This window comes from Macadamia integrifolia, chromosome 13 (genome assembly GCF_013358625.1).
Source record: "Macadamia integrifolia cultivar HAES 741 chromosome 13, SCU_Mint_v3, whole genome shotgun sequence".
Lineage (NCBI taxonomy): Eukaryota > Viridiplantae > Streptophyta > Magnoliopsida > Proteales > Proteaceae > Macadamia > Macadamia integrifolia.
In genome coordinates, this window is record NC_056569.1 from 14,380,604 (window position 1) to 14,393,897 (window position 13,294).

General features: G+C 40.0%; 1 protein-coding gene and 1 long non-coding RNA gene across 2 annotated transcripts; both read right to left on the reverse strand.

The window, feature by feature from the left end:
• Nucleotides 1-3,052: 3,052 nt before the first annotated feature.
• Nucleotides 3,053-5,882, reverse strand: LOC122059545 (probable serine/threonine-protein kinase kinX). The gene has a single exon (XM_042622386.1). It carries the CDS (start codon nucleotides 5,686-5,688, stop codon nucleotides 3,316-3,318), a length of 2,373 nt encoding a protein of 790 aa, XP_042478320.1. The 5' UTR covers nucleotides 5,689-5,882; the 3' UTR covers nucleotides 3,053-3,315.
• Nucleotides 5,883-10,809: 4,927 nt separating this feature from the next.
• LOC122059546 lies at nucleotides 10,810-12,763 on the reverse strand. The gene is made up of 2 exons (XR_006134077.1): nucleotides 12,432-12,763; nucleotides 10,810-11,452 (listed from the first exon to the last, which is right to left on the reverse strand). It is a non-coding gene; the product is annotated as an uncharacterized LOC122059546 (long non-coding RNA).
• Between the last annotated feature and the right edge of the window lie 531 nt (nucleotides 12,764-13,294).

The window sequence follows — 13,294 nt, forward strand, 5'->3', positions numbered from 1 at the left end:
CATCTTCTAGGGTGTCCTAGGGCCTTAGTGTGGGTCTAGGTACTTGTCTTGGGTAGCAAGTATGAGATTTGGACGAGATATGGCCAAAGATTGACCAAATCCCTATAAAATCGCAGAGCCCGACACAATCTACAAGTGGCCAACATGGTTGGCAATTGGCCGCCAGCCTGGACGCAAATGGCATTGGCCAAAGTGCATCTAGCACCAGCTTGAGTCAGTACAACTCTGTCTCTAGTTGATTTAGGGGGTCTGAACCAATTGGGGTTTTGACTTAATTTAGGACTGGTCTATGTCATTTGGGTGGTCTTAATCAATTCTAAATATGTCAAAGCCTTTAACCATTTTTAAAAATATTTTTATTCATTTATTAATCATCTTATGGTAGCATGGAAGAAAAAATACATTGCCTTGATCTAAGAGAATATCTCGAGCACAAATGCATGGTCCCTCCACATCTCAGGGGGTTCCCAACTCATCATTTCTTTCTTAACCTTTCTAGGGTGACAAAATGTGATGTCTACACTAGCTAGCAATTGGGGTTGTCTTCACCATTGAACAACCTTGTGCCACTGAGAATCCCATACTTTGAACTTATTTGAAGGTGCAGTAGAGATATGGATCTGATGTCAAAGAAGATGATGATGAATTTAAGGCCAATGGAGGAGTTGAAACCATAGTGTAATGGCAACGTTGACGTCAATTTTTCTCTTCAACTTAGACTCCCCATTGAAAACACAACTCATCCCTTCATTACCTTCCCTCCTTCTGCTCCATAGGTAATGAACCCTTTTAATATGTTTCAATGTTACTTTCATTGAAAGGTCGTTTGGCTCCCTTCATTGATAATTAGAGAAGGTTTTGGTTTTTCAGAGGGACACCTGAGCTCCCTCCGCTTTACCCCTATACTTATAATAATATTCCTTCAATGAAAGGAGCTGAATCCATGAGAGTGGAAGGAGGGAGAGGTGTCCGTAGACGTGGTGGGCAGTTTGGGAATAGTAGTGCTAATGGATACCAACCAGAACAACAACTTTCTCCTCAAATGTGTTTCTTTTTATGTCTCTCACCTAGGGTTTTTCATTTTCGTTTTAGGGAAGTTCAAAGTCTAGAGATGAGAACAGTAACTCAATATTTGATCATAAAGCAAATGCTCAGTTGGAACTAGAATCTTCTATCACTAAGAAGGCAATTAATCATGCTCTTATACTCTTGTGCCGTCTTTGATAATGCATGCCTACATTGACTGATAAGATGTATAGCATTAAAGTTTCACTGTGTGATAGGCATCTCTATGACATGGAGTACGTATAATATACCTATACTTACTAATATAATTTGTAAATAATTATTAAACATAGTTAGCAACTGAAAATATTTTTTTATTTGACAATATATGGAGAGAAGATTATCCACGGAAAACAGTATCTCAATTGTGAAGTGGATATCTATAGAGTGTGTGAGAAAGATTAATATGGAGATAGAGAACGCATTGTAATATTTTTTTACTAACAACTAGTCCTGCAGGTCCATACTGACCCCACAATCATATGGACTGGGTCATTCCGAGATTGAATGAGAACCATTCAACTTTTATCGAAAACAGTAAAGAACACTAAACATCCCGGTGTGAATGTATACTAAATAGTTTCTCAAGGATCCTTCATTGACCATGAGTCGAAGGGAAAAACGCCCTGTTTTTCAACTTATGAAAAACCACTCACCAAATTATTAGGTTGCCAAGAATAATAGAAAAAGTTTCCAAATTCTCCAAAGCATCCATGGAAATTATTGATTTCTTTCCCAAGATACAACAAAAGATCCATGGATAAATCATGTAAAGGGATCCTTATTCTTACCAAACAAATGAAGAGGAACCTTCCTTATAACTATTTCTACAACCCGTAATTGCGTAAAGCAAAGTTCTACCAAAAAAAAATCCAGATAGTCTCTCTTAACTTTTCTAAGAGGTTGCTTCTTTAATACCTTTCTTTTTTTTCTTTTTTCTTTTTGGTACAATCTAATACCTTTCTTACCCCTAAAAATAATTCTCTAATACTAACTTTTTTTCTTTAACTGATAAGGTTTTAAAACTTGGGATCGCTGAGATTGATCTAGGCCAATTTCAATCCGAATTGTTATGAATCGAATTATATCGAACAGATTTATTCCTATATTTTAATAAAAAAATAGTTTTATTTATTTGTTAATAAAAATAAGCTTTTATTATCATTTTACCCTTATGTCTTACTAGGGGATCTGCCTAGGATCAAGATCTGTAAAGACCAAGATCGGATCACTCAAGGATCAAGATTTGAAAAAACCACTATCGACCAAACCAATCCGATCTAAGTTTACCTCCTTAATTCTGATTATTGAATATTTAAAGGGCAAGAACACACTACCCACTTGTGCAACAAGGGTGGCAACGCACATCTAATAAACATACATCTCAATGTTCTCCAGATTGTCAAATGAGCGCTGCCACCGTTTTTTTCCTTTATCTGCTATCCTACTGGGAATTATAAGACCAATGGCCACCTATGCCTACATATACCCACCTATTCATACATGTTTATGATAGGGTTTGATCCCCCAACCTCCTCTACTGGACACCGACCCTTCAAATCTAAGCTACCACCACTAGACTAAGTTAATATTCGTGGACTGACCACTCTTGCGCCACAGAGGAGCCCCGCCCTATAAAATTTGATGATGAACAAAATAGAAAATAAATAAAAATAAATAAAATAATAAAAAATGAGAGGAAGCCAATTAGAAAGAAAAAGGCTACCTGGGAAAAAGGTTTCGTAGATGGGTCACCTCTTAGATTTCTTCCTTTATTAGGTTTATCTAGCCAATATTTCAATCACGTGAATTTATCCAGGTACCCTTCGCTTCGTTCAAGGAAAATAAAAGAAGTGGGCCATCATGGGCCCATATGGCTACTGAAAACTCACAAGGATCAATTTGATCCGTCCACATCAACTTTGCTTACCAGATGCGCCACGAGATCAGTAGAGTAGAGGACCAAAACCATGCCAAACCAAACACATTAAAAGCAAATCAGTAGGTGGCCAGGTGGGCATTATACGCTTTCTTTAACATGTACTGCACTTTACTAAAAACTACTACAAGACAAATTTACGTGGACCCCCAACTTTTCAACAAAAAGACCAAGAAAAATTAGAAATAATAATAAAAAGAGATCAATAAAAATCACCAAAGAAGGATGTACAGACCAGTAGAGAGGGAGCACATAGCAATAGAGCATGGGCACGGTATGTTAAGGACTTGGCTAGCGCGGATCTAGTCGGCTCAGAAGCCGACACCAGCTCCTCCTCCGACGCCAAGCGTAGTGGGTGGATGAGGCTCAAGCCTCCGATTTTTCCAGAAGCAAGCCTCCGGCGCAAGCTTAGCCGATGACCGCATCGGCTCCGACTTGCAGCGCGTGAGCACGAAGGGTTCGTAGGCCTTGGCGTTCACAAGCTTCTGCTCTATCATGCTTGCCATCGACGGCAGCGCCACCACCGCCGGCGGTAGATTTGAGTGATTTGAGTTGGAACACGACTTCCGGGCCTCCTGCTGTTGCTGATGCTGTTGCTTCTGATGACTCTGTTGTTGTGGATTCTGTTGTTGCTGAGCAGCATTGGAGTCGGTACTCACTCTCTTCTTGGACTCCTCTCCGCCGTCCTTTGGGATGACCGGTTGTTTACCGGGGCGGGACCTGATGAAGTCAGTGCTACAGACCCAGGTCTCCTTCGATACCTCCATTGACAACTTCGGTTCGCACATCATCATCAGCAGGCAGTCCGGCAACTTTGACTTCTTTTCTCTCTCTTCTAACTTGTCTTCTGCTTCGTTTTGGTCTTTTTCGTGGATTTGGTTTAGCGGCGGCGGCGGCGGGGGCGGCGCACCCACCGCCTCCTGGGTCGCTTCTCCTTCCCCTGGACCATCTACGTTTTGGTCTTCTTCGTTGGTTTGATTTTGCTGCTGTTCTTGCGGCGCCTGCACACAAATCTTCTGGATCTCTTCCTCGGTTTCTATCTCCACCTCTGGAGCTCTGTCTGCCGTCTCTTCCTTCTTTGACTCTTCCACTGTCTCTTTGGAAGCTACTGCGTCTGCTGTTTCTGTTAATCCCACCGACTCTCTTTCTAATACTAGTTCTACTACTACTTCCTGTTGTTCTTCTGCTTCTTCTCCTCCCCCTTCTTCTAGTGCTGGCTGTATGGACACTACAACGGAGGACGATGAAGAAGAAGAAGAAGAGCTCGTCCTTCTCGCCTCCTCTTCCCCTTCCACCTCTGCTTCTTCTGTGCTCTCTAGCAAGCTGGTTTCTTTTCCTTCATAGTTTGCCTCCTCTTCTAATTCTTCGAGAGCTTCAACTGAAGATCCAATTTCCAATATCTGTTCTTCCGCATCCTCCACGCTCGGTTCCTCAGGTTGGTGGTCCTGCTCCTCCGAGTCCCCTTCTACTACTCTCTCTAGATTTTCTTCACCTTTTTCCACTTCATCTGTCGCCGCTGGTGGGTTTCCCCTCAATTCTGAATCTTCCTCATTTTCTTGTAGATTAGGGGGTTCACCAAGAGCTTCAGCTGCCATTTCCTCCTCCCCTTGCTTTTCATATAGCTCACCCTTCACTTCCTCAACATTTTCTTCTTCGTCATCGTCAATGGCATTGTCATAATCTTTTTCCTCCTCTGATTCACTGATCTGCCTCTCATCATCATCTTCTTCTTCGCTATCTTCGTCGTCATCTTCATTAACATGGTTGTCTTCTTTCGTAGCGGGAGAATCCCAGAAGGTATTAGCGAAAGAAGACATCCGGAAAGGTTCAGATCTGCACCTCATCAACAACAAAGCATTCTTGGGGGGAATGCATATGCTAACCCTTTCGTCTACTTCCCCCTCAATTTCCTCCTCGACTTCGCCTTTCTCACTGGTCTTCATCACATTGACTGCTTCTGTTTTCTCTCCCGCCATCTTCTCTTGTTCAACGACCAACGTTATTTCTGTTCTCTTTTCCTCCTCGCCCTCTTGTATTGCCATCAACCACCTTGCAAAAATGGCACCGCAAGAACTGGAAGAGGATGTGTTCGTCTTCGTCTTCTCACCCTTCTCTCTCTCGTTCGACGAAAAACACGATGACCGGCAAGGTAGGAAGCAGTTAAAATCAGACCCGAAAGCCCTCAAAGCTTCGCAAATCGTCAAGGGAATATGAACCCATCTCTGATTCCTGTGAGGCAGGCATTCCTGGTGATGCTGCTGCTGCTGAATCCCCTCCTGTGACTGTTCTGTTTTCCTAAAACTCATTTCCCCTCTTCGCTTCGATCTCGTTCGCATCTTCTTACCCTGCTTCTTCGTCTTGACACGAACCTGGCCAATGCAGGTAACTTTCGGTGAGGAGGGCTCCGGGGTCTCGAATGTCGAACCTCTCTTCTTATTTCCCGTTGGAAACATGGGCGAAGCCTGCCCACCTTTCATGCTGCCATTACTTCTAAGCCTCCGACTCAGAGACGAAGAGAGAGATAGTGTGGGTTCTCTTAACTTGTCCGTACGAGCCGGGCTGAGAATGGATTTGGAGGAGATCTTCATGGACGAAGCAGAGGAAGAAGAATGCCTTGAAGTGAAACAGATGAAAAGCTCACTGCTTGTACTACCACTACGATGTGGTCTTTGAGATTCCATCATCCTCTTCGCCCATCACCCGAAAGATCATAAAATTGTCGGAGATTAACAGCAAATCGGGAAAAAGAGCTCTGTGTTTACACTTCACAGGGTTCTGAAACTTGAAGATGAAGCCGAGAGAGAGAGAGAGAGAGAGAGAGTGAGAAGGGTGGAATTGTTTAGTGGGAGATGAGGGGAATCATTTCTTTGTTTTTTTTTTGGCTAATGTAACGAGCATTCTAGAAGTCTATAGCCGTTGAGATGGAGCTTATGAAATGGTTAATTACCAAAATGGTCTAGGTCATTAGTACAAATTAGTAGGAGTCAAGGACACTTGGTCGTGTTTAGATTTAGGAATTAAAAAAGCACTTCTTGGGAGGGGGAGAGCATCCACCTTGGCATGCATTTAGGATTTCAAAAAGAGAAAATGATTGCATGTGTAAGACGACATCATGAATACCACAAAGACAGTCTCAATGAGAGGAATATCATCTATCCTAACCTAGAGGTTCCATTGTGGAACGGCAGAGTGAGGTGAAATATTAAAAAGTATGAAGATCAGACGGTAATGGGGATATGGAGTTATGGTGTATAAGAGGTGAAAAGCGAAGCAGGGGATCATTTGGTATAACGGAGCATAACGGAACGTGGCCAGCTAGATCAGTGAAACTTGAAAGCGACGAAGATAAGGCTTACACCGCAGGTCAAGGACTCAAAGACTCAAGGTAGGCAGGCAGGTCGTGCTATCGGGAATACCGAACGCCAATACACGTGTGCCTAGCCCGGCGTTCTAGTCTTGTAGAGCCATTACGGGCGGAAGAAGGAATGGCAGTTTGCGTAATTTTTAGGTGAAAATGAGGTCTAAGTTGGGAGTGGGATCACATTCACATGGGTGAACTGTCCCGACGCAGAAGCAGAAGATTCCAAATCCGTACGGCTGCACATGAAGAGAAAGAGAGAAAGAGAGAGATATGAAGAAAATGGATCATGGATCATGGATGGGTTGGTGGATAGATGGAATGGGCATTAGGGTAAAAATCTTGAACTCTCCCACGGCATAATAATTGATGGAAGAGGTTGTCTCAGCAAAAGGTATTGGGGTGCGCACTAATTAGGAGAGAAAAAATTGTATCCTATATTGATGGGCAATAAGTCATTTTGTATGAGAAGAACAGACTTAGACAAGATAAATAGACAACTAGACTTTTATTAAAAAAAAAAAAAAAGACAACTAGACAAGGTAATGAGGAATAGTAATGTACCCCGCATCCCTCCCCTTATGGATATTTATTTTTGATATTTTTTTAGACCCCATCAAAATCGAATTATGTGTTAGTATAAGATTCAGTCTTCTGCTTGAATCTGTACAACACATATTAAAAATTGGCCTGAGAGAGCTCTAGGATAGAGGCTCTAATGCCTAAATCAAACCTTAACTCATAATAGAAATCTTGAAGAAAGTACTTGATTTTACTAGAGTCTTACCTTTTTGACCTGTTATGGATCATGGTTAGGATGTCTTTTCCATGGTCGACGTGGACTCTTCGCTCGTTGGTAGATCCTCTCCCACTTGTCGTTGAGTTGGCCAGTTTCGTAATAGTTAACTTGACTATGGTTCAACTTAAACAAACCCTAGTTAGATAACCGTCTAACCCTCATCTAGTTGGGTTAAGGAGCACGGTTAGGACTGAAAGGCAGTTATGTTGACATCATCATACTTATGCTAACATGGACCTCTTCTTCGTACAAGGCGAGACATGAGTGTGTCAAGCATAGCGAATATTAGCTTGTGTTGAAGTCAAACCTTATACTATCGATCACCATGGTCGAACCTATTTACATTGATCATGGGGCTTAGTTCAATATTAGCCGACCAATTGACAATCTTAGTATGAACATGGTATGGTATATCACTATGTATTAGTGCCGCAATGCTAGAGGAAGATGATACGAAAGCAAATTATTCAGACGAAAATTGATTACAAGCCAAGGTATTTATTTCACAGAACTGGATCAGTCAAGGAGTAGAATGAGGCCAAGATGTTGGAAATCGGATGGACAAACCTCTCCTTGCAAAGATATCGATACAACCATTAACAACACTTGGAATATAAGTCATAAGAGCAAATAATAGGGGACTATGCATCTTCCTAGTATCTTCAATGATAGAGGAAATGTTGAGGGGATGCTTTGGGACAAGTCAAACAAAATGTCAAATAACTTCTTGATAATCAGATTCCTCATGGAAGTTGTAGTGACCTCTAATAGCTTCCGCCTCACCCACAAGACATGAAGACATTGCTTGTTTAGACACAGCCAAAAGCAAAGATTGATTCACCTTCTTTCTTAATACCATTGAAATTTTTTGGAAAAGAGTTTTCAGTCTTGCTAATAACCGCTCAATGGGGAAGCTTCCACCTTCTTTGAAAATGAATTCACTCTTAGACATCCAAAGGGACCAACATAGGAAAGAAATAAGTTTAAAACATTTTCAACCTTCATGCAAGAGAAAGAGGTAAGCATGGAAGATTCCATTCTTTCCTGACTACACATAAAACATTTTTCCATAATACATATATGGATGCAACTTACTGTCATTAAAATAATGAAGCGGGAAGTTGTAATCTTCTTTTGATTATCTCTTGTTTAATTTTTGAAAGGGGAGAGGGATAGGTATGCCGCCGATATTAAGTATACTAGCGGATAGCACCAATAGGAACACATGATGGAGTATCATTGAGGAAGGATATGGGGGTCATTTCAGAAAAAGAGAAGAGAGAGATAGACACAATGGGTGCTAGCATACTTGATATCGGCGGCATACCCAACATTTTTCCTTTTAAAAGTTATAATGTAAGGATAAAAAAAGTTCCCAAAATAATTTGGGAAAATGCTGAGAATGCTAGCACATTACCTAGGAATTAGGTATGCTAGCCTATATTATCCGTTGGATTTGGCAGATTAAATCCATACCGTTGAAGATGTATAAGTATGCACACCGCTATACGTGTATAAAGTAAGATACAGAACTTTAAAAAATTGGGTATATACTAGTGGGTGTCAGATGTAAAGCAATCTTATCTGACAATTGTCTTGGAAACTTAACTATTTCTCCTGTTCTAACCTATTACTGTAGCGTCTCTCTTTCGCTGGTAGTCGGTGAAGAAAGACAAACCTTACAGCAATAGTGAAAAACCAGCAAGCGCCTGTAGCTGCTATTGGTACCAAAAAAGGGGGGAAAAAAAAAAGCCTGTAGCTACTACTGACAGAAAAAGCTCACCGGAGATTCTCTCTTTTAACTGCTGCTCGAAGAAGCGGAGATTCTGGTTCTGTGCATTGCTACACGAAGAAGACATAGGTTGTGTGCAACTTGTCTTTCATCTCTTCACTGCAAATCGAAGAATAAATCGGCTGTCTTCCACCTGTTTCTCTGTCTTAATTGTGACGCGAAGAAGAGGTTTCCTGTTAGCGCCTGTGTATCTCTTTATTGAAGGTGGGAAGAAAATTTGCCGGGATCACTTCTAAAGTTAAACGTTGGTAGGAATCTGAGGTCACTCATTTTTCCCTTGAAGAGCTCCCCTGTTTGCACATTTGAGTTATTTGAATGTGTGGAAGGTTTGATCTGCTGGTTCTTATGATTCCAAAATATAGTACCTGTAGGGTTTGTTATTCTAAATTTTTTAAGTCTGCTGTATGAAATTTGTGTTCAATTGTTCTACGTTTATTAAATTTTTTAAGGAGTAGGATATTTTGATTTCCGGTATTTAGGTTTTGTGATCCATCTAAATTGAAACGTAATTACTGTTTTTCTGATTAAATCTGATAATTTTACTCATAACCACCCCAACAAAATCATTTAGAATGTAATCTTAACTCCATCTCCAACTAACATGTGGTTAGAGATCGCCCTCCTGTACTACTCATTCAATATGGAAAATTTTTGAAGCCAGGATACATGAGGCTGTTGAAGTAATTATTGGAGCAGTTATCTTTATCTAGAAAACAATGAGTTTTAGATTCTTGTGATGAGATCTATAAGTGTTCAATTCAATTAAACTGCTGCAACAAATCTTGTTCCATTGTTGAAATTAACTTGAAGACCCCCCTGGTTTGTGCTTTTGTGCTTTTGTTTTTCCTTGTCTGTGATGAAGTGTATATGCCCCATACCAGTACTGCATACTTCTTAGGAAACTTAAAAAGGATTTTGATCAGAGTACAAAATTGTAAAGCCAAGATCAATCATGGTCTGAGGAATTTTGTAAAAGGAACAATAAATTAGTATGTTTTCGTAGGAAAGTCCTATGATAAATCCAAGATCAATCATACAAAATTGGCCATGTTTTGTTAAGAACCCCCATACCCACAGAATAAATTAGAACAAATGAAGAACAGATTCAAGTCATGTGATTGAACCTGTAAATAAAAAAGGGTAAGATTACTTGAATGAAATAAGGGTTGGAAGAAATCAAGTTTGGAGCTTCTGAACAAAAGAACTGGATCATTATACTCATCTCTAGAAATCACACCAGAATATGTCCAGTTGTGAGTCTTGTTGTGACCAAGGTGTCCACCATTAAGTGTAGTATGAAATCTATCACCGTTGAGGCAACATCATACCTAGTCTTAGAATTAACTATTGTCTTGATAGTTACTACATCCTTTATGAATTAGAGCCTTGGGTTTCCTTCATCACCTCAATAAATTGAGTCATTTTTTGAAACCAGGTTCTTCTCTTATCCCATGGAAAAGAAGTTCCATTTTAAGTCAGAAAGAGTTTGGATTTCATATAAGCATATTATGTTTTGCATATACTTTTTGACTACACCCCCACCCCAGCTTTTTTTTTTTGGGGGAGGGGGGGTTGGGGTAGCCCATGAAGGTGTTATTGGTGGAAGTGGATACAAGACTGCATAGGAATGATACTAGTGCAACTGATACCCAGTCTTGGTATATGGATATGAGCTGGTTTGCTGGGGTTAGTCTTGTAGACTAATTTAGCTAAACTTTCTTGTCATCCTCCAATATTCACCAATTCATTCAAAATATGATTAATAATGACATACTCTTTTGATACCCAGTCTTGGTATATGGATATGGACAGGTTCTCTACAATGAGAACATTCTCACCTCTGTTCCCCAGTCATCTTTCTAGATTATAGGAAGCTCCTCCTCTCAACGGAAACTTTTGAAATTGTTCTTTTAAGTTCAAAGAGTATTTTCACATTAAAATGTAGAGAATCTACTTCATCTCATAGCAATGAAAAAAATATGTATGTAATTGGAGACAGTTTGTTCCGAACCATCGGTCAATCACATAGTTTCTGGATACTTGGACAATGAATCAGGACATCTCTCACATCTTGTGCTTCAAAAGACTTGCAACGGGCACACCTGAATGCCATTGAGTTAATCTTTGCACTTAGAAATTTCTTAGGTTCAGATAATCAACTAGACAATACTGTTTACCATTGCCATTGCTGCACCAACTCATTCAACTAGCATACATCTACTAAATAAGCAGACCTGCAAATAGTGTTCTATTAATTGCCTTGTAAGTACCTAGCTTCCAATATATTGTCGAAACCTTTTCAAGGAGGCCAGATCATTTTTGAAATTTTTTGTTAACAAAGTGGCAAATGAAAAGAATGCTCTACAGGATCTCATAAAGCTGAAGTCGTTACTACAGTACAGGTCATAATACAGAAAAAGACCACTGAATGTGCTTGTCTAGCCTTCTGCCCCCTTAATGAATTCCTGGATAGCTTTCTGTTGCTTTGTAGACTCGAACCTACAAGTGAGATTATATCCTTCATGAATTAAAATGAGAGAGAGAGAGAGAGAGAGAGAGAGAGAGAGAGAGAGAGAGAGAATCATACAGCAGGGTCTGAGTATGATCCCGAACAAAGAGCAAAATGTAGAGAGTAGTGATTTGCATTTTAACAATAACAGATGCCTATCCCACCCAAAAGAAGAAATATAATAATAAAATGGAAGTCTAAATGTCAATAGATCTCATAATTTCGAAATGAAACTGCATAATCTACAGATAAGAGATAGAAAGAGCACTAATTACAACAGATACCTAATAAAGGTCTGCATATGTAATCTTTGGATGTTTTGCCTTCACTTCTTTTGGCCTCAGAAAAAAAAAGAAAAAAATGAGTTTCCTTCAAACTAGTGCAAGTTGAGAAGTAAATAAATAAAAATAAAAGGTAGAAAGAGACGATGCACTCCCTCTTCCAAAAAGTAACCAGCTATAGTTTTTACAGTACATAAAATGAGCTCAGTATCAGAGTATCAGTTAGGTGCCATCATCCTATAAGATCATGAACATCAACCAACAAGAATTTCAATTTGTAGGAGCTTTTCATCTAGCTCCTTGGACATTTCACAGATGAATCCCCCCAGAGAAGAATACCAAGTTATTATAATTTTGAAAGGCATGAGTAATATAATTACTACACAACTGCATTATCCCTGTTTCTGAATGGATCATACTGTTCAAAATTGGTGATATCAGAGTACAAAGATGGCCTAAACATTATCAAGGCATTCACTAAAAAACTATTACAAAATCAGTAACATATATTAGAGGGGACAACTTCATGTATATGATAAGAACCACCGACTATTCGAAAGTGCTACGACATTATATCAATATGTTGACACCCAGAATAGTAAATTAAATTCATTAAACAAAAAAGGAAGGAAGTGCAGCCATATAAAAATTTCAGAAAAAAAAAGAGGGCCAGGAAGCAAAAGCTGACCAGCGGCGACCATAGATGATCCCTGTAGACTTCTATCGAATGAAACCTTCACTCTTCTCTTCCTCTCTTCCCCTCTTCCCCTCTTCCATCTGACTAGTGGTGATCAGAGATGATCCCTACAGAAGTCGGGAGAAGATTTTTCTTCAGACTTCTATCAAATGAAACCTTCACTCTTCTCTTCCTCTCTCCCAGGTTTCCCTACGGCGACCATAGATGATCCCTGCAGAGGTCGAGAGAAGATTTTTCTTCACTCTTCTCTTCCTCTCTTCCCCTCTTCCTCTCTCACAGCTCTCCTAGTGGCTACCATGGATTTTGAATAATCTGAATAGGTCGAGAGAACAAGCCCTAACTCGTTCAGACCACTTCCAAATTAAATCTTCGACTGAAGTTGAAAGGGACGTTGCAGAGAGTATACCTTTTTCAGAGTAATATATTTGAATTTACCAAGACAAATAGTACAGTATTGCCAGTGTATTTTAACTTTATTGAGTTACCTTTCTCCTATAAAGTAAGATGCAAATCTAAGTATTGAAATTAAATTGATCAAATCCTACGGCTAATATCCTGCTAGCATTCCTAATTCCTAGGTACTACGCTAGCATACCTATCCCTCTCCCATTTTTTATTATAGATTTCGTAATAAAAATGCAAAAGAAAAATAATAAAAATATATGAAGAATGACAAACGAGATACTAAGGATTAGGTGTGCAAGTTCGTCCCTGACTGCCCAGACCCGCCCTTGGCCCGCCCTTATCCAGAACAAGTACCGACCCAAAAATTTTGACCTTGAGGGCCGGCCGGCCCTAAAATTTCTGACCTTGAGTGAGAGTCATAGCGGGTAAGGGTTGATGTCTTTGGCCCG

Bases quoted from the DNA above. Each gene is read 5' to 3' on its own strand.
- LOC122059545 (XM_042622386.1), bottom strand. From the start codon at position 5,688: ATGATGGAATCTCAAAGACCACATCGTAGTGGTAGTACAAGCAGTGAG.